Here is a 21,939-nt window from a genome sequence, read left to right on the forward strand (position 1 = left end):
TTAGTTATATTTAAGTAAAAGTTGACAAATATCCTAACAGATATAATTCAAAACGTTTAATTTGAGTAGTACAAAAATTCATTAAGATATATCATCCTAAAATTTGAGCCGATTCGGTTTATTTGATAATTTTGAAGTTATATAGAATGAGTAGGTGAAATTTGGTTCAAATTTGCATAATAAACGTATGCATGTTATAGCCTTGCTGGCCCTTACGTATAGGATTTTGTAATTATATATGCAGTTTTGTGTCAAATTTTGGTTAAGGAAAAACGTATCTAAAACACAATTCGGTTTTTAGATACTATTAATGCATACCAGGGATTAATCGCCAAATAACTCGCCACGAGTGACACGATCGATTCAATAAAAATGCTAAAATCATGCCAAAGTTAATATTTCTTATCTATTGTACGCCAATACCATGTAAGGTGTTCTCTGGCATGACACATTGATTAAAAATTATGCGAAAAAATTTTGGGGAAAACAATTCTGCTGTTTTTTTTAATGTTATATGTATTCATATTTTGCCATTTGTATGCTTCTTTTCAAATGATTGCAATGTAATTCTTTCCTTTTTTTTAATAAAGTCCACTTGCATTTATATCAAACCAGAAAGGGGCCACATTAGCTATAGAAACTGAAATGCGGTATGGTGTAGTTTTAAATGTTAAGTATGTATCTACTACCAACGGTTGCGAATCTAAAAGGCAGGTAAATATACCGAGCTGCAGCTTATATATCAAACTGTTGTACTGTTATGTAATATTAGAAAAAAACTAGTTAAACACTTTTTTCATATTTTATAATTTATTATGGAATGCATATTCGAAATATACAGCAAAACGAAAAAAAAAGAGAGAAAAGAAAAAGTAGACACAAATATGATTTCCAATCCTGGGTTTCTAAAGTTAATAAAACACTATTGGTCCTAGTGCAGCAAGCATACAATTTTGATTTGGTTTCATCAAAATTCAGAATTGATTTACAGCAAAATACTTTCAATTGACTAGACAGCCACTCACCCTACAAAAGCTTTCAGTGCTTTGTTTGTTTGTTACATTTATACAACACAAACACATACTAGCAAAATACAGAATGCATGAGAAAATATACAATTAACGGCAAAAACTTCACACCAAAGTCATGCCATCAACAATTACACATTGTTGGATTTGCAGAACACAAATTGTTCAATATTAAGATATTTGAAACATTATCTTTTATGATCATAATTTTAAATATACCCGGATAACGTTCGGCTGTGTTTGAGAGATTAACTGCACGATTACTTAAATTTAAGTCAAGTTAAATTTGATGAACTGGCACTTGGAAATTTGGAAGACTCCATATTATACAGGTTGAAGACAGCAAGGTTGATTATCAATTAGAGAATTAGGTTATCGAATACGAGCCTTGCAGCTTTCGAAAGGACAAGGACTAGTATTCAAGATTTTTGGCTTCAGTTTTTTGGGGAGAGGTATTTCCAGGGTAATTTAATTTTATGCTTCTAGTCAAATTTATTAAGACTAAAATCAAATAACCCTATTAGCACAAAATGTTTAACAATATTGATATGATATCCATCCGATGTTGGCCGGCATTCAGAATGTCGAAGAACATTATAAAGATATCAAACAATATCTCGTGACAATAGGAAATGGCGACTGATTCATCAGTTAATGACTCTGATACATTTTGTATTATATCAGAGGTACGAAAATTTAAAATATCGTGACCTGCTTCTGAGAAATCGTCACTATAGCAACCGATTTCATACTCAGTGAATTAAAATTTTTTTAGGATAAATTGCACACGTTCTTTTCGAAAGAGGCTTTACAGGCTAAAAAGAAATAATAAAATATTATTTAAAAAAAAACCTTTGGTACATATATTTAAAATTTTTTCGCGATTCACCGAATCATTCATTCGTAGCCCACCAGTGGGTCATGCCCCTGCATTTTCTGGATCTATATATTAGAAAATCTAAATCGAATTAGAAAATTTTGTAATTTTATTTTTTATTTTCTTTAATATTATTTTTAATTTGAATTCATTCTTATTACGAATTCTTTAGAAGGGCATCCATAATGAAATATTTTTATTTAGTTTCACATAATATTTGTGACTTAAAAACCGCTTATATAGATATGAAAATAAAATAAAAAACGTTGAAAAAATATCTAATTTTGGAATACCGGGAGGCGAAAAGGAAGCATTTATATTATCTATAAATAGCAAAAAAATTATCGAAATTTGCTCTGTAAGTTGTAGATAAATGATCTTTCTAATTTTATGATTGACACGAATTCAATAAATGGAACATGATTTTCCCCTAAATGTAATAAATTTAATACTATTGTCACAGAATTTAATGAATGAAATAAAAATTTTCGGAAAATTCAATGAATGGAATACGAATGTCACTGATTTTAGTGCATGGAATAATCCAAATGCCAAGCTTCAATATTGCTGTCACTGAATTGAACAAATGGAAACCTCCAAAATTAAGTGCCAGTTTTGCAAAAGCTGATTTTTAATTTTAAATTATTAAAAGCACATCCATTTAAACAAATTAAAAAGACACTATAACATAAAAAATTTTTTTTTGATAATGGAAAAGGAATTTCATTATAATATCGAACCAATATAATGTTACAAATAAATTTTACCAAATATAATATTATAATTTAGTTTTCACTCATTTAACTTGATAATTTATGTTCCTAAAATATAATTATAATGATAATTTTTTAAAAATATATTGCATGTACAAAAATAATTAATAATTTTGGTTTTTACAAGTAAACAGGTAAAAATGATATTGAATTATATATTTTGATATAAGTTGAAGTACCTTCAGAAAAATATTTTTTAATACATCTACAATATTTATTCATCACAGATACATCAATATGCAAATGTGTAATGATATTTTGTTGATACTATTAACAAATTTGTTTCAATAACAAATTAACATAACAATACTTAATTTCAAGAATGATTGCCTTACACTTTATGTTATGTTACTTTGTTCGTTTTGTGCCTTTTTCATCTTATAGTCAGAAATGTAACAAAAACATTTTCTAACAAATTTAACCGTTTAAACAATGAGTGATTGTAAATGCCCTTTATATCTGGAAATAAAACTTTTTTTAATTAACTTCTATTAAATTGTTCTACACATCATTTTGCTGCCATTTTTTGGCAAAATTAATTAAATAAAGTAAGGTTTGCAATTAAGTACTAAATGTGTCAAAATATAGATTAATATTAATAAAAGAAAGAAATGTTGCAAGTACTTGAATTAATATTAAACTATGCAAAATAAGATAGCATGCTTGTTCAACATTATATTCATAATCATTATATTCATAATATAATAAATCAAAAAACAAAAAATGAAGCAATACAAAAAAAAATATTTTTTAAAAATCTTAATTATGCAACTAAAAATTATTAGAATTATTTATATAAAGTTATTTATAAAAAACAATTCAACTTATGTACATAAAAATATCACATAAGTAACAAATGGGTAATAATGATGTAGTTGTTAATGAATATACCTACAAATATGCAATATGCAAAAATGATATATCGAATAAAATCAAAATGCTTAATTAATAAATTTTTCTCAGATATTGCAACAAGCAATTTAATAAATATTACACAAGCATTTATAACAAAAAATAAAAACATGATTTCTTGTAAAATTTTTTGTTGATTTTAAAAAAAAGGAACAATTAACAATGATTCTTTTTAATTATTCAATATTATGTATAATAATATTTAAAAAATAAATATTATTGATAAATAATTAACCATGCTAATTTCTAATTAACATGATAAATAATTAATGCATTCGTGAAAAGGTGGTATCAATTAATGAATCAAATAAAGAAAATAATATAAAGCTATTAATACTTTAGTATTTTGTGCATGATAAGATTTTATAAGAATCAAAAAAATTATAAAATTGTTTAAAAATACATTTTAATAAACATAAATACGTATAAGCCATTGTAATAAATTTATATAAACACAAGATAAACATATAATTTAATACAAAACACAATATTAAAGTACTTTTTGGCTTAAAATACTTATATGTCCATAATAAGGAATTAGCGTAAATAAGACTTTTTCTTTATAATTTGTTAGTTATAGATATTAAAGTGTCAATGGGTTAAAACAGTAGGAAAATCTGGAAGCTCTTCTTAAAATCTTAAGCCATATTTAGGGTGATAATCTATTAAAAAATATTCTTAATTAGCTCATATAAGTAACAAAACAATCTCACAACAATAATAACATAAAATTTAAACAATAATTTATCAATATCACTTTTATGGTTTATTCTATTTTATTTCAATACATTTTGCTTGTTATAGTGATTTAACAAAGAAAATTAAATCTTGGTTTAAACTCATTTTAGATTAACAAATTCAAACCCAATGTGTGTTACTGACAACGTATTTTTCTGATGGAATTCGAGCATTTCTTTAATACAAGACGATCTAAAATCACAGAAGAATAAAATAAAAAGTACAAAAATATATATATATTTAAAAAATCCAGGTAAAAGGAAATTATTGTTATCTGAGTTTTTTTAAAAAAACATACATTTAAGGACAATGCCACATATTGCAGAAGGCGATAACATTTAAGATTTTACTTTATTCTTTTAAATTTATTATTATGAAATCTCTTTGGAAAGAGAAATTTTCTAATCGGAAAGAGAAAAAAAAAGTCGTTTGGCACTTACAGTTTTAATTAAATTCTATTAGCAAATTGAAACTTAAATAAACCATAATTTTTTTTTAAATAATGAATCAAAACATAAATTTTTATTTGAATAAATTCTCATATTCACAAATTAGCATGTTAATATATAAAAAAATGAGGCTTAACATTAAGTAATTAATAACTGACCTTAAGTCATGAAATTAAGATTCTTCTTAGTAAAGAGATATTTTTAATTTCTTTAGACAAACTGATACACTTACAAAAAAAAAGAGTAATTTTTTCAACACAAAATTACACACGACCCACACAATTTGTCAATTGTGCAAAATGAAACTGGCACATATTTGTGGAATGAAAAAAAACACATTTAATACTATTCAACAAGATCAAAAAATTTCACGACAAAACAAAAATCACAAACATGATACAGATTAACATTACAAATACCAGTTGTGATAAATACAATTTCTACATCTAAAATAATTCCTAAGTCTAATGCAAGAGTAATACAGATCCTTTAAATAGTTCCATTGTTTTTTCTACAATACAATTTATAGGAGCAAATCAAATAAGTCTTTATATTAGAATAGATTTTGGAAATCATTGATTTGTATGCATCCATTTTATAAAATTAGATAATTTTGATCAGAAAAGGATTTACAATTATATACATTCGCTCACAACATTAATTAATTTTAAGTGGTAGAATGCACAAGAATAAGGTTAATGTTCAATAATATATTTGTAAAAATAAAACATCACAAACTTCTGCTTATTGTTTTTTGTTTTGTTTTGTTGTTTATTTATGTTTCATTTTCGGTTTGGTCCTCTTCCAAATATACAGTTCGGTATTGTTTTTCCTGTGAAAATAATAGAAAATAATTAATATAAGCATAAAATATAAATGAAGCAAGCAATTAGTTCATGTTCATTCGTTTCACATTAAATGTGCCACACCGGTTAATTTTGAAATTTGTTGCGCATTTTGCATAAGGAAAAAGAACGCATGCGTGTACGCAGATATGCAGTAGATAAAATTCATGTGCACAATTGCGTTTGCAATGAATCCATGGTGTTGTATGAATTGATCCATTATTTTGATTAATACAAGATGTGCAAGAAATTGCATAGAAGAAAGTGCAATTTCATAAAGAAAAGTGCTGCGAATCACTACCAAAATTTAGCAGAAAGACATTCATAGTAACACTTACATATGTTGTACAATATTGTACGATATTAAAAAATATTATATAATGTTGATTAATGAATAATATAATATATTATTATATAATATTGTTGAAAAATGAATCATATAATATGCTATTATATAATATTGGTGAATAAGGAATCATATAATATGCTATTATATAATATTGGTGAATAATAAATCATATAATATGCTATTATATAATATTGGTGAATAATGAATCATATAATATGCTATTATATAATATTGGTGAATAATGAATCATATAATATGCTATTATATAATATTGGTGAATAATGAATCATATAATATGCTATTATATAATATTGGTGAATAATGAATCATATAATATGCTATTATATAATATTGGTGAATAATGAATCATATAATATGCTATTATATAATATTGGTGAATAATGAATCATATAATATTCTATTATATAATATTATCAAATATTGAATAATACATAACGTGAAGTATAATTCTGTGCAACATGTTCTGCTACGTGGAATTCATATCGTATAATATTGTTACTTAATAAATAATATAATATTTTTAAATATTGTATAAAATATAATGTGATGCATAATTTTGTGCAATATATTCTGCTACCTGGGATCCATTTTAGTATTCTTTAATATGCTCTAAATAAGACACTCAATATAACACACGTTTTCCCAAAACGAGGGATATAAAAGTAGCATCAGGCTACAACAATTTTAACTAAAAGAAATGAAGAATGAAGAAACACCGACAGAATACAACAATTTTGATTAGAAAAATGAATAATATAAGAGTATTGGTAAAATGCGACAATTTATAACTAGAAGAAATTTAGAAAATATTAATTATACAAAATGAAAGATTTTACACGAGTCTGAAAAATAACTCTTTGTCATGAGGAATTTTAATTTCATAAAGAATTCACAAAAACAAATTCAATGTCATGGATTAGAGGCTTCTTAGAAATTATTCAAAATTTTTTTTAAAGACTCAATTTTCATTTTCCTTACAAATTGTTCTTTTCTTATAAGTCACACAAAAATACAAAACAAAAAAGTATGGTTTGTTGAAATCGAAGTTTTTTTTTTCTGTCATATATTTAACGACATGTTTTCAAAGAAATATTACTGAAATGATGTTTTCGCAATCAATTCCTTACAAATGATATGATAATAATTGGCTGCACAATTTTACAATGTGTGGGAGGCTATAAGCGACCGAAACACAAGTTGATATAATGCGTTACAGAAAGAGCTCCTTGCAGTTGCGCAACTATCAATTTAAATATAATGTTCTGTTGCATAGAATATCAAATATATATGTTTAAAATTAAAATTGTTTTCCAAAATACGCATTATCTTAAAATAAATTAGGATTATATTCTGAAATATTTAAATGAAAGTAGTAATGATAACACATCACTTTCACTATATATAAATGTGTGTGTGTGCGTACGTGTGTGAAATTTAATGAAAATTTAAATTAGATTAAAAAATATAAATTACCTTAAAATTACCGAATTTTGAGGCTAATTTGAAGAGACAAAAAATGAAAATATTTCAAAGTTTTAAAAGGTAGATTAACATAATATTCAAAGGTTAATTTTTCCATTGGATATCCATTCCTTATAAGCACTTTCTCACGTTGATAGTTCATTTTTTTTTGACAGACAACTAACGGAAAGATAACAGATTTCTTGTTTTACACCCGTAATCACACTTATTCACAATTTCTTTCCATTTAAACAATTCATATAAAACACATTTTCAAGTGAATGTTTATTATAAATTCAGAAACATATTTTTTAAATACATGAATAAGGAACACAATGCATTTCAATTAAAAAGGAATAGAAAGCAAAGGTAAAGGAAAGCAAAACAAGAAAACGAAGAACAGCATGCAATACGTTGATTTTCTTAGTGGATGCGTTTTTATTTTTCTTATAGGTGTGGTAGATCATGAGAAGAAAGCCTTCAGTGAGAGCAGTGAGAAATCGACAGAATAAGATTTCAATTCGATTTAAACTGAGAGAAGCTGAAGCACAATTTTTAATAAGGCACGGCGAAAGATAAGTGACCATAAGCTTGCTTATAGTGAATGTAATAAACTGTACCTTATTTTTGGACGGCATTTCAAACAAGGAACTAAACTATCGTCAATTGGAAGGTGTCCATGAACCTTCGAGAGGCTGAGTTTCGGATTCCCAATATACCTGAACAAGTAATCAACTGAATAATTTAAACTGGTATCATACGCTGGTCCCTGAAGGCCAGCATCTTCATGCGCGATATCACAATTTCACAAATTTAATAGGTTTGACATTACATGGAAAAGTTTTGATTTGAATTTAAAAATTTCTAATATGCCTTTTATCACAGAAAAATAATTCAAACTGTTATTTTTATCTCATAATCTATGAATAGAAATAATCAGTCCCATATACCTAATTTCAATTTTGTTATGCAATGAAACGAAGTTATTTCGAATTTTTAGAACGTAGATAGGATTTTTAACGCACTAAATAATATTGATTTTAATTTTATTGCAATAAATAATTTAGATTACAATTTTACTTCAATAAATAATTTAGACAATTCATAAATATAAATAATTATTCTTGTATACGTATTTTTCAATTTGTTGCTTTGGTTCACAGATAGAGTGTGTATCGCATTAAATAACATGGATGTTAATTTTACCGCAATAAATAATTTAGACTCTAATTTTACCTCAATAAATAATTTAGATTACAATTTTACCACAATAAATAATTGAGACGATTTATAAATATAAATAATTATTCTTCTATACATATTTTTAAATTTGTTGCTTTGGTTCTCGGATGAGATTTGTAACTCATTAAATAACATAGATGTTAATTTTATCACAATAAATAATTTAGACTCTAATTTTACCTCAATAAATAATTTAGATTACAATTTTACCACAATAAATAATTGAGACGATTTATAAATATAAATAATTATTCTTCTATACATATTTTTAAATTTGTTGCTTTGGTTCTCGGATGAGATTTGTAACTTATTAAATAACATAGATGTTAATTTTATCACAATAAATAATTTAGAGTATAATTTTATTTCAATAAATAATTAGCATGTTCCATTACTAAACAAAATTTAATATTTTTATGAATTTTTTAATGAATATTTTATAATTTATGAATTTTTTAATGAATATTTTATAATTTTTATGAACTTTATATGAATATTTTATAAATTTAATATGCATAATGAAGCAAAATTATTTCAAAGTCTTCATTCACTGAGTATAATGCATGCTTAGTCACTTTCTCGATATATATTATAAAAATAGTGTTATTATTTTCTTAAATTTCTTCGCTTACCTAACTTTTTTGTATATAATAAATAAATTATATATTAAAAAATGTTAATAAAATATTTAATAATGTTTTTCTAAATAATCACATTTTCATTTACAAGAGTATGACCTTTATCTATCTAGAAAAAAATTTCATTTAAAATTGACATGTTAATTACCATATTGCTTCTAATTCTTATAAGTCTCGATAGTTACCCTTCTTTCAGCAGTCCCTAATATTTCTTTAGATAAAATTATAATATCACGATTTAATTGTTATCTGTTTCTTAATAATAATAAACTGGATGCTTTTCAATCAATATTGACGATTTTTTTAATTTAATTCCAGAATTCCAACTTTATTTGTGGATTTAAAATCTTCTATTTTGATTATTTCCGTTCGACGGTCAAATAAATTCATATCCTAAATCGCTGTCCGAAGAAGTGAAGTGAAAGTAACTCTTAATTTGAAAATAAGTACACGCCTTCAAATCTTTCAAATTTTTATGTAATTTTCATGACTATTTTTAGTTCAGATTTTTAATTTAACAATCCAAATTTATTTTGAAAATTTCAATAATCTCCACTCGTCAGCACAATAATTTAGCATCTTAATCTCGCTTGCCGTAAAAGCGAACATAAATTTAATAACAACAAAAAAAATTAATGAGCGCTCAAAGTATACATTACAATAATTAAACAGAGGTGGTAACAAAGGAGTAAACCAAAATATATCGGGGGATTGGGTTTCAAGGACATGCTCACATTAACAATTTCCAAAGCCAAGAATATCAGCTCACCTTATTGTTGCCGACTCGAATTGTGCGGAACTTTCCCAGAATCCCTTTCTTTTTGTCACTGAAAGCCACGCTGTCAAAGTGCTCTTCTTCATCTTCGTCTATAGCGCAACTTTCGGCAGCCGGGAGCTCACAGTCCTTCGACGAACTGGATTGAACCAGTTTCATGTATTTGAACTCGAGCCTGCGATAAAACAGCATGTTAAAGTTAGTTCCGAGATGCAACTGATTTGGAAATTTGACTTAACTGTAGGATAAAGATCCATGGTGCCTTACTGGTGGTTTTTAGATTCAAATGACTTTTATTTGTATTTCCCTGTCAGTAAAAACCCTAGTCCCCGGACTTATTACTGAAATTGATTCGTTGCAAATGCTCATATTGATCTAACGGTTTTTGAATAGTGTTGGTTAAGATCAGATCCTGAGGGCAGAATTTTCTTTAAATATAAATTTAAAATACAGTTTTTATCATGTTAAAATTTCAAACTGAATGTATTCTAAGGCCAATTTCATTTAGGTAAAAATTCTATGTCCCATTTTTTAGAATAAAAAATGTAGAAAAATGCTAAAGTACACCCAGTAATAGCTTCTTTCAAAAGCATTACTATGTTATCTTTACAACTATCAAAATGTTTCTTTAAGAATAACAATTCTATATAAATTCAGACTGAAGATATTTGACTTCATATGCATAATATAGAAATATTTACACATAGTATCAGAAGCTTTATTATAAATCCCTCTATAGCATCCTTGAAAGAATGGTTCTTTTATTAAAATACAATGTATAAATGAAGGAATTATCGAAAATTTCTGATGAAAAAGCTACACTACAAGACTGAAATTGCAGATCAAAGTGGTGATTAGCAAAGATTCTATTCAAAATGACTACAGTTGCAAATAATGGCTTTTGGTGAAGAAGACACCACGTTAACAGACTGCTGCTTCAAATAATTGCTGTTTGATAATAAATTAAATATCTGAATGAACACTTTAAGTTTCGTTTTCGAATTTTATTTAATTTCGAATCAATCGAATAAAATTTGATTCTATTCCGCAGTAAAATAATTATTTTAAAGATGTCACAGAGAAAAATAATCAAAATCAATGATAAAATAAACATTTGTCTTATTCCTATGAGGCCAATTTTATTCGTTGTGGAATTCTGCAGTTATATGGCATTATTTCAATATGTTTTAAAATATTCTAATATACATCAACAAACATTTAAATACAAATGCTACTGTGACAGATTCAAAACTATCAGCTTTCAATTTTTTTAAAATAAAAATGGTCTAAAAAAATACATAAACGTTGCAAAACGTAAAACGTATTAGCAATAATTCTTTATAAAATAACATAAAGCAAAAGCATATACAGTGGCTCAAACAATTGAGAGAACACCTTACTTTTCCTTAATGAATTCGACTTTCAATATAAATAACCCATTAACTAAAAGTGCAAACATGTTTTTATTTTTACACATAATAAATGGTTTAATTTAAAGTAAAAACAAAGAAAAATCAACAAAAAATTTCTAAATTGAAAAATTTTAGAATCATTTTAAATAAACACATGCACATTTTTACCTCAAAAAATTGAGAATACACCAATGAAATTTTTGTAATATTTCGCATAGAAAGTATTTAGTTGCATGTATTTTGGCTTTATTATTGCCTTTAAACGTCGTGGTACCGATTGAATCCATTTTTGGTGGTATTTGAAGATATTTTACTCCATTCTTCTCTCAACACTTATTTTAAATGGGTTTTATTTCTAATTTTGTATTTTTGGACCACTATTTCGAGTGTGGACCAAAGATATTCAATGGCATTGATATCAGGGTACTGTGGTGGTGAGTGCGATTGCTGTTTACAATGAAAAAGACACCACATTTTAACGTTATGTGCAGTATGTTTGGGGTCGTTGTCCTACAGGAAAAAGAAATTTCAATTTAAATTTAAACTTGCGTTTTTAGCGCCTTCTTTTAGATTGTTGTGAAATATAGCTAAGTAAACTATACGAATCATAACGCCATCTATACAAAACTAAATTTCCTCTCCCGGATGAAGCCATACTACCCCAAATCATGATGGAGACACCACCATCTTTAACTGTATGACGCAAATTGTTTGGATCGAAAGCAGGATTAGGCTTTCTCCATATGGTGCGACGGCTGTAACTGCCAAAAGATGCTTTATTTTCTTTCATCACTAAATATAGCTTTCTTCCAAGTGTTATTGGTCTTCACTTGATGAGTTTTTGCAAACTTCAAACACTTTTTCTGAATTTGCAAGCTGATGAACGGTTTCTTTCTAACAATTCGACTTTTATATCCAGCTAGTCTAATAACTTTCGCACGGTTTCAGCACCTACACTCCGCCTATGATTTGAGAAATTTCTGCAGTAAAATGGATGAACCAAATGGTTGCAGCAATCGAAAGGAAAGTGCTAAAAATTTGGGTTTAGATGGAAATTTCATTTTCCAGTAGAAGAACGACCTCAAACATACTGCACATAACATTAAAATGTGGTATCTTTTTCATTGCAAACATGAGTTACATACACCACCACAGTACCCTGACATCAATGCCATTGAATATCTGTGGTCCACACTCGAAATAGTGGTCCAAAAACACAAAATTAGAAATAAAACCCATTTAAAATAAGTGTTGAGAGAAGAATGGAGTAAAATATCTTCAAATACAACCAAAAATGGGTCCAATCGGTACCACGATGTTTAAAGGTAATAATAAAGCCAAAATACATGCAACTAAATACTTTCTATGCGAAATATTACAAAAATTTCATTGGTGTATTCTCAATTTTTTGAGATAAAAATGTGCATGTGTTTATTTAAAATGATTCTAAAATTTTTCAATTTAGAAATTTTTTTCTGTTTTTACTCTAAATTAAACTATTTATTATGTGTAAAAATAAAAACATGTTTGAACTTTTCGTTAATGTGTAATTTATAATGAAAGTTGGACTTATCAAGTAAAAGTAAGGTGTACTCTCAAATGTTTGAGCCACTGTATATTATTTTAAAGTCTTACAGACAGTTGTCTTTGGAAATCAAATTTTATTATATCGTCTGCGCTTATCAATGGCCACCTCTCTGGCACAATGATTAATGTATTTCGATGGCTACCCCAGTTTATTAGGTATCTGTGACATTCTAAGTATTGTTATCCAAAATTCTATCATCGTCTATCTAAAAACAAATTCTTACTTCCTATTTTTCTTCCAAAAGTAAACAACCATGACGAGTAACAGGATTCCTATTCCAACTCCCGCTCCAATGAGCATCTGTACTTGCTTGGGGATAACAGTGCATGGGACAGTTCGTCTGAAAGCTGCTTCCGAGGATCCATCAGGTAAAATGCATCCTTGTGGCGATATATAGTGTAGAGTTTGCTTGCCCTGTACGCACTCACCCCTTACGATCTGGAAAAAAAAAAGATCAAATTAGAATTGTAAGTCTCGTATTGATATTTATTCATATAGGGCTGAGCAAGAATTTTTTTAATGCTTTTTCTAGAAATGAATACAAATACACTGGATGTGCAAACGCAAAATCCGTTTATATATAAATGCTTTTTTGTATGCATTTTTATATAAATCGTTGTTCAAAACTCATTAAATATCAATTAATTAAAAATTAAGCAAATTTTTGGGCTTTTCGGGTATATTTTCTCGAAAATATTTTTTCACAAAATAAAATGAATTTTATATTATCTTTGAACACAAAATATTACATTAATTTTTTTCCCTTACATACAAAAGATTGAAAAATATAGCAATAAGTATGTATTACTTTCCTTTCCTTGTTTCAAATTAGCATTCAACACAGTGCACTATGTTTTATAAATCATAGACCAAATTTAAAAGATAGGTCAAACATACAAGAACAAGTTATTTTTTTACAATATAAAATATGGTTCAAACAAAAAAAGATGACCATTATTTAGGAGGGAGTTTTGCCAATCTTTTAAGCAAAAGAAATAGATAAGCCAATTAAAATGCGCAAAAAAATTATAGAAATACAAATTCATATTAGTGTAAAACATAATTGAATGTAAAATCAAACATCTAATAATTTCATATGAAATGTTAAGTATGTTCTCTAAAATTCTTGAAATATTTTCTTCTTCACATAACAAAATCAGATTACTTCAAATGCATTCATATCAAATATTGAGTCATTTTAATCTGCATTTTTTTTATGTACAGTGATTTAAAATCATAATGTTAATTATAATCCTATTACTCCGATGGATTTTAGTTTAGATTTTTTAATGTTCCATTCTGAAGTCACTCGATGGTTATTTAAAAACGAATCTAATAATTTTAAATTATGATCTGACAATGTAAACAATATTTCATATAACAGATTCATCTAAAAAAAAATCAAGCAGAATAGAGCATGGTCGTTTCATCACCGTGCAACTGATATGGGATCTGTTTAGGTATGTCTCGAAATTTCAATCATCCGATTCAGAAGTCAAATATACCGTTTCGGCTCTATTTATTTATTTGTTGTTGAAAATCTGTTTCGATCATGTTAAGTGAAGGTAACCACTTCGAAACTATCTTTCTCTACTTGAATGGATATTCAAGAAAATTTAAATGACCATCATTGCGATAGCATGGAGGCGACAGATTTCAGTGGCCATTATCAGTTACATAGAGACCTCTTTCTTAGAAGATACGCCCTATCATGGAGGTAAAGGTAATTCGTACTGCAATCTTAATATTTCTATCCAGGAAGCGAGAAACAACTACAATATCAAAACCTTTTCATTTCCGTATCTGTGGCGTCCAGTGGTGTGACAGATGGAAGAGCAAGTAGAGAATAGAATTAATAAAAAATTTTTGGAGTGCCTAAAGGTTCAAAAGATTTGTTATTTGAAACAATACGCGCTCCACTTGCTTTAATTGATGCAACTAACAATTGCTTATAATTCTTTTTAAAATCTCTCTGCAATATGCTTTGCATCCATGTTTTACTATATTTTTGACCCTACAAGTTTGTAAACCTTCCTTTGGAAAAACATTATATGCAACCGGCGGGAGTGGTCTCTGAAAAACTTACTCGCATACTCCTATAACTTCGATCACTTTTCTAACAAAGAAGTTACCCCAAAAAGCCCCCTTCCACGAAAGTGGCGTACTATAACTGCGATATATTAAACTTTGGAGAGAATATGGCATTTCTACTGGATTTATTGTGCCTTGGCAATAAAACCCTGGTATGCGGTTAATAGTATCCGGAAATCGAATTGGTGCTTTTGGTGCTTAAGAAGTTACCCCCAAAAAGCGCCCTTCCACGAAAGTGGCGTACTATAACTGCGATATATTAAACTTTGGAGAGAATATGGCATTTCTACTGGATTTATTGTGCCTTGGCAATAAAACCCTGGTATGCGGTTAATAGTATCCGGAAATCGAATTGGTGCTTTTGGTGCTTAAGAAGTTACCCCCAAAAAGCGCCCTTCCACGGAAGTGGCGTACTATAACTGCGATATATTAAACTTTGGAGAGAATATGGCATTTCTACTGGATTTATTGTGCCTTGGCAATAAAACCCTGGCATGAGGTTAATAGTATCCGGAAATCGAATTGGTGCTTTTGGTGCTTAAGAAGTTACCCCCAAAAAGCGCCCTTCCACGAAAGTGGCGTACTATAACTGCGATATATTAAACTTTGGAGAGAATATGGCATTTCTACTGGATTTATTGTGCCTTGGCAATAAAACCCTGGTATGCGGTTAATAGTATCCGGAAATCGAATTGGTGCTTTTGGTGCTTAAGAAGTTACCCCCAAAAAGCGCCCTTCCACGAAAGTGGCGTACTATAACTGCGATATATTAAACTTTGGAGAGAATATGGCATTTCTACTGGATTTATTGTGCCTTGGCAATAAAACCCTGGTATGCGGTTAATAGTATCCGGAAATCGAATTGGTGCTTTTGGTGCTTAAGAAGTTACCCCCAAAAAGCGCCCTTCCACGGAAGTGGCGTACTATAACTGCGATATATTAAACTTTGGAGAGAATATGGCATTTCTACTGGATTTATTGCGCCTTGGCAATAAAACCCTGGTATGCGGTTAATAGTATCCGGAAATCGAATTGGTGCTTTTGGTGCTTAAGAAGTTACCCCCAAAAAGCGCCCTTCCACGGAAGTGGCGTACTATAACTGCGATATATTAAACTTTGGAGAGAATATGGCATTTCTACTGGATTTATTGTGCCTTGGCAATAAAACCCTGGCATGAGGTTAATAGTATCCGGAAATCGAATTGGTGCTTTTGGTGCTTAAGAAGTTACCCCCAAAAAGCGCCCTTCCACGAAAGTGGCGTACTATAACTGCGATATATTAAACTTTGGAGAGAATATGGCATTTCTACTGGATTTATTGTGCCTTGGCAATAAAACCCTGGTATGCGGTTAATAGTATCCGGAAATCGAATTGGTGCTTTTGGTGCTTAAGAAGTTACCCCCAAAAAGCGCCCTTCCACGAAAGTGGCGTACTATAACTGCGATATATTAAACTTTGGAGAGAATATGGCATTTCTACTGGATTTATTGTGCCTTGGCAATAAAACCCTGGTATGCGGTTAATAGTATCCGGAAATCGAATTGGTGCTTTTGGTGCTTAAGAAGTTACCCCCAAAAAGCGCCCTTCCACGGAAGTGGCGTACTATAACTGCGATATATTAAACTTTGGAGAGAATATGGCATTTCTACTGGATTTATTGCGCCTTGGCAATAAAACCCTGGTATGCGGTTAATAGTATCCGGAAATCGAATTGGTGCTTTTGGTGCTTAAGAAGTTACCCCCAAAAAGCGCCCTTCCACGAAAGTGGCGTACTATAACTGCGATATATTAAACTTTGGAGAGAATATGGCATTTCTACTGGATTTATTGTGCCTTGGCAATAAAACCCTGGTATGCGGTTAATAGTATCCGGAAATCGAATTGGTGCTTTTGGTGCTTAAGAAGTTACCCCCAAAAAGCGCCCTTCCACGAAAGTGGCGTACTATAACTGCGATATATTAAACTTTGGAGAGAATATGGCATTTCTACTGGATTTATTGTGCCTTGGCAATAAAACCCTGGCATGATGTTAATAGTGTCCGAAAATTGAATTTGTACTTTAAACGCGTTTTTCCCAAATGACTGAAATAAAATTTTCATACAAAACTACACGTAACAAATTTGTATACCAAATTTTATTTGATATATATAACTCGCTGCGTTTTTGAGTTGCTGTGTTTACATATTTCTGAATGTACAGACCAACAAGCGGTCAGTCCTTTATTGGACATGATTCAAAATTTGGTAAGTGTCTATACTATAAATGTTAAATCTGGATACCGAATTTAATCCGTCAAGTTCTCTTCCTTTTATGGATATCGTGTTAGCTTATACTGAAAGAGCCGGACAAACATACTTCCTGTAAATGCTCAATATTTGATAGAAATCCACAAATTTGGTGTAAGGATACCTCATACTAAATTTCATTTTTCTTCCTCAAACCTTTTTTTGAGTTATCTTTGTCAGAAACAAAGAGACATATAACGGACAAACATTGGTAAATATTTTTTTAAATGTATATTTCGAACTCAACAAGGTCTAAAACGTGGAAATTCATCAAAATGATAAGCTCGAATTTTTTGACAATTACAATACTTTATCTTCATTATGTGTACAAGAAAGTATTAAGTAAAAGTTGAATGAAATCTTACCTGGTAGTCGCTTTCCGTACAAACGCGGCATGCGAGTCGTGTCTTCCACAGAAAATGGAAGTTGCAACCGTCGCATGTGCCGTCAGAGCAGGAGGCTGGAGGGGTGATCATGCCGCTGCCTTCCATGCTACTGTCGCACCTCAAGGTGATGGTGGTGCTTCGGCCCTCGCTACAAGCCTGAGTCTTCCTGAAGAAAGCAAAGAACAATGAATCTCCCGGCACACCCACGTTATACATGCAAAGTTAGAAATGAAAGACTTAATCAAGAAGATTATCGATTGTCATTTAGTTATGTCATTAATTATAAATTTTGATAGCTAGACATTCAATTTTCTGGCCATTGAAGGAAATATGTATAAAGTGCAATGTTTACAATGGATCTTTTAAAATAAATGCACTTTTTTTTTTTTTTTTTTTTGCTTTTATGAAAAATTTTTAACTTGGAATACATGAACATGATAATATAGGTAATTTTTATCATCACTATCATCATTGTTTTCGTTGTTCTTTTAATTTTGGCAGCTTTTAAATGTTAAAACCCATGACCAAGCACTCAAGCGATACGCTCAACTTAGGAAAGTATACATTGTAAAAAGAGGCCATATGGAAAATATGATTTTGATTGATTGATTATTTTAAGCAATATGCCTCGAGAATATTTTTTGTCTTTATTTTCACTCATTTAAGAATAAACAGTCAAATAAAAGAAAAGATTTCGAATTTATGTGCATCATTCTAAATGGAAAAATCTTTAAAATAAACGCTAAACAGTTTTAGAATAGAATTACCGTATTAATGAGAATTAACATGAATATAGGAAAGTCTTAACAATGTCCAATAAAATAAATACAATAAATATCATTTGTAAAAGAACGATTGACTTTATAGCTTTTAAACCGATTTTTTTGTTTATTGCATTTGGTTTTATAAACGTCTATAAATTTACAGGCACTTAGAAGTTTAAAGTATTCTGTACTTACTAGTAACAGAAAATATGAATAGCATTTTATTTGAAATTAAAACATAAATTTTAAATTATTAAATCAAACTAATACTTTATAAATGACATTTTGCGCATTATTTAACAAAGAATGTTTAATAAACCGAAATGTAATATTCATATATGGTTTCAATAAAATATAATTCATTTTCATGGGTAAATTATTAATCATTAATCACTTACTCAGGTGACGTGTAAAAGAACACAACTGTAATATTCATATATGGTTTCAATAAAATACAAGCCATTTTCATGGATAAATTATTAATCATTAATAACTTACTCAGGTGACGTGTAAAAGAACAGACATGTAATATTCATATATGGTTACAATAAAATACAAGTCATTTTCAATGGTAAATTATTAATCATTAATAACTTACTCAGGTGACGTGTAAAAGAACAGACATGTAATATTCATATATGGTTACAATAAAAAACAAGTCATTTTCACTTGTAAATTATTAATCATTAATCACTTACTCAGGTGACGTGTAAAAGAACAGAACTGTAATATTCATATATGGTTACAATAAAAAACAAGTCATTTTCACTTGTAAATTATTAATCATTAATAACTTACTCAGGTGACGTGTAAAAGAACAGACATGTAATATTCATATATGGTTACAATAAAATACAAGTCATTTTCAATGGTAAATTATTAATCATTAATAACTTACTCAGGTGACGTGTAAAAGAACAGACATGTAATATTCATATATGGTTACAATAAAAAACAAGTCATTTTCACTTGTAAATTATTAATCATTAATCACTTACTCAGGTGACGTGTAAAAGAAATGTATATCCGATTGGCTTTCTGAACCTACAAAATAATAGGAAACATTGGTACATTATTTTACTCATAAAAATTAAAGAAATAAATAAAACACAACTCAAATAATTTTTTACTCTATATGAACTAATCTGTCTCCCTTTTAATCGTATATAGATAGTTTTACTACCACTTTTGTGCCGTTGTATAGAAGATTCTTAACTTAATCGACAAGGGATAACTAGATTAGACAACTCAATAGTTGAAAGAAATTGACACAAGTTTTACTTCCATTGCCACTGCCAGGAGGAAAATACTTATGAGAATTCCCATTTTAAATCATTGTTTTGAAATTTCATCTATTTTTTTTAATCAACGTTAAAGTGAGAAAATGTCCATTAGAATTTAAACGAGGTCGCTCCTAAAAGAAATAAAAAAAAAAATACGTCTTTAGGTGGCTAATAATTAATAATAACATATTTCAGCAATTTAGCTTATGATTGCATATTAACTACGAGATAACAGAGGAAAAGTTTTGGCATCAACTGCGATTGTTTATGACCGTATGAAAGAATACTTATAATATGAGGGCTAGAATAAGTTTTAGAATTAAAAAAAAAACAAAAAAACTTCTGAAATGTTTAAGGAAATATTTTTATATTTGTACGTGGTCGTTTTACGCAAAATATGTTTTCAAAATACAGAGTGTAAAAAAATATCTGATTGCCCATTGATTAGATGTATGTTTAACAATCAGTTCAATTGCCATAAAAAGAAAACTCCATTTAGTATATCTGTAATATTTCAAACTTCTAAAATAAAAATAATAAAAATAAATTAAAACAAAAATGTCGTCTTACTTTGAACGAATTCATCTACAACTTCAATGTCCCCCAATTTCTGCTTGGTTGTAATACCGACTAGAGTATCACCAATGCTGCAACAAAAATACAGTATTCATGAGGAAATTTATATTAATATAGCTAGTGTTAAACAATAACAAAATGCATCAGTTTACTATCAATTATTATAATTCTCACTAAACAGGGAAGGCATCTAATTAATTATTTACAGTCAAATATTAAAATCTATATGATTAAGGCGTTATATCCATATGGTTAAGGGCCATTACAGTTTAAAGTGTAATATATATGGAATAAACAACGAAATATATTAACAAAATGCAGTCATGTTACAGACTTTATCATATAGATGAGGTAAACAATTCGGCTAATTAAATATTTGTGATCCATCTGATTAAAGAGTCATTCCATATTATCAATTCATTAAAATTGTAATATTTATAGAATGGTAAGGTGATTTACATGGCGTTATTCGGGATTGAAATCGTTTTCTGCATAATATTTTTAACAGAAAATTACTTTGTATGAAATATAATAGAAAAATTCATTTTATCGGCTAAAATTTTTATCCTCTGCTTCTATTTAAAATTAGAATATCAATTGAATAAGACGATTTTTAAAAACCGTCGATAGCCAATTTTCTTCTTTAAAATTATTAATATTTGTTAAATCAGTAATTTAAATTTTGCTCACAGATGCTGAAATATAAGAAAAGTTGCCTTCAAATGAGCGATTGGCTCAAGTTTAATTTTAAGCATGGTCAAATCATTACTTTAAGGCACTAATGGGCAGACTCTAAAATTAGTTCTCGTAGTTATGATTAGTAAAAGACTTCGATTGCATTTTTTTCGCCAATATCTCGGTATATAATTACTAGCTATTAATCTTGCACTGGATTCTAAGTGACCGTCTGTGAGATGGTAAAGATATTAATTACATTTATAGTTGAAAATGCAGATTTACACAGGTAGGTAGAACCAAAGAACAAGGTTAACTGATGCGCAACCTTAAAAAAAAAATTAGGATATGTCCATTAGATTCCAAAAGTTATTCTTAGGTTCTGAGTAACGTGCTTTTAAAATTATGTCATTTTGAAAGAGAAAAATGTCGTTTTCCTCAAGAGATAAAGAAAATGTTCCATAAATATGTTTTATTTAGTACGCGCGTCTAAGGTCTTAATAAAGACGGTCACCCCAAACTGTCTTGGCGGTCCATCGGTCAATCGCGATCGTTTTCATGCCCATCCCTACTTTCAAGCCAACAAAGAGTTGCCAAAAAGCATTTTAAAATAAAAGAAAATTAAAAAAAAAGAAGTAATAGAACAGTTCAAACTGTAGAAAGAGGCAAAATCTTTGTTAATTTCCAAGTAATTTATTAATTTTTGTACTTCAGAAAATTGACAGTACTCTAACTACAGATAACAACCGTCAAAATTCGACAGATTTCG

General features: G+C 28.7%; 1 protein-coding gene across 2 annotated transcripts in view; it reads right to left on the reverse strand.

The window, feature by feature from the left end:
- Nucleotides 1–791: 791 nt before the first annotated feature.
- LOC129968761 (endosome/lysosome-associated apoptosis and autophagy regulator family member 2-like) overlaps nucleotides 792–21,939 on the reverse strand; it is a 131,073-nt gene continuing 109,925 nt past the window's right edge. Inside the window, exons 16-22 of one of the 2 annotated variants that reach the window (XM_056082987.1) lie at nucleotides 20,490–20,566; nucleotides 19,635–19,680; nucleotides 17,852–18,038; nucleotides 13,332–13,546; nucleotides 10,103–10,283; nucleotides 8,074–8,172; nucleotides 792–5,609 (exon numbers count right to left, since the gene is read on the reverse strand). In XM_056082987.1, coding sequence (XP_055938962.1) covers nucleotides 8,116–8,172; nucleotides 10,103–10,283; nucleotides 13,332–13,546; nucleotides 17,852–18,038; nucleotides 19,635–19,680; nucleotides 20,490–20,566 — 763 coding nt within the window. In that variant the 3' untranslated portion in view covers nucleotides 792–5,609; nucleotides 8,074–8,115. The remainder of the gene's footprint in view (nucleotides 5,610–8,073; nucleotides 8,173–10,102; nucleotides 10,284–13,331; nucleotides 13,547–17,851; nucleotides 18,039–19,634; nucleotides 19,681–20,489; nucleotides 20,567–21,939) is intronic. The other variant, XM_056082988.1, reaches the window with a different exon arrangement.

This window comes from Argiope bruennichi, chromosome 5 (genome assembly GCF_947563725.1).
Source record: "Argiope bruennichi chromosome 5, qqArgBrue1.1, whole genome shotgun sequence".
In the NCBI taxonomy this organism is placed as follows: Eukaryota; Metazoa; Arthropoda; class Arachnida; order Araneae; family Araneidae; genus Argiope; species Argiope bruennichi.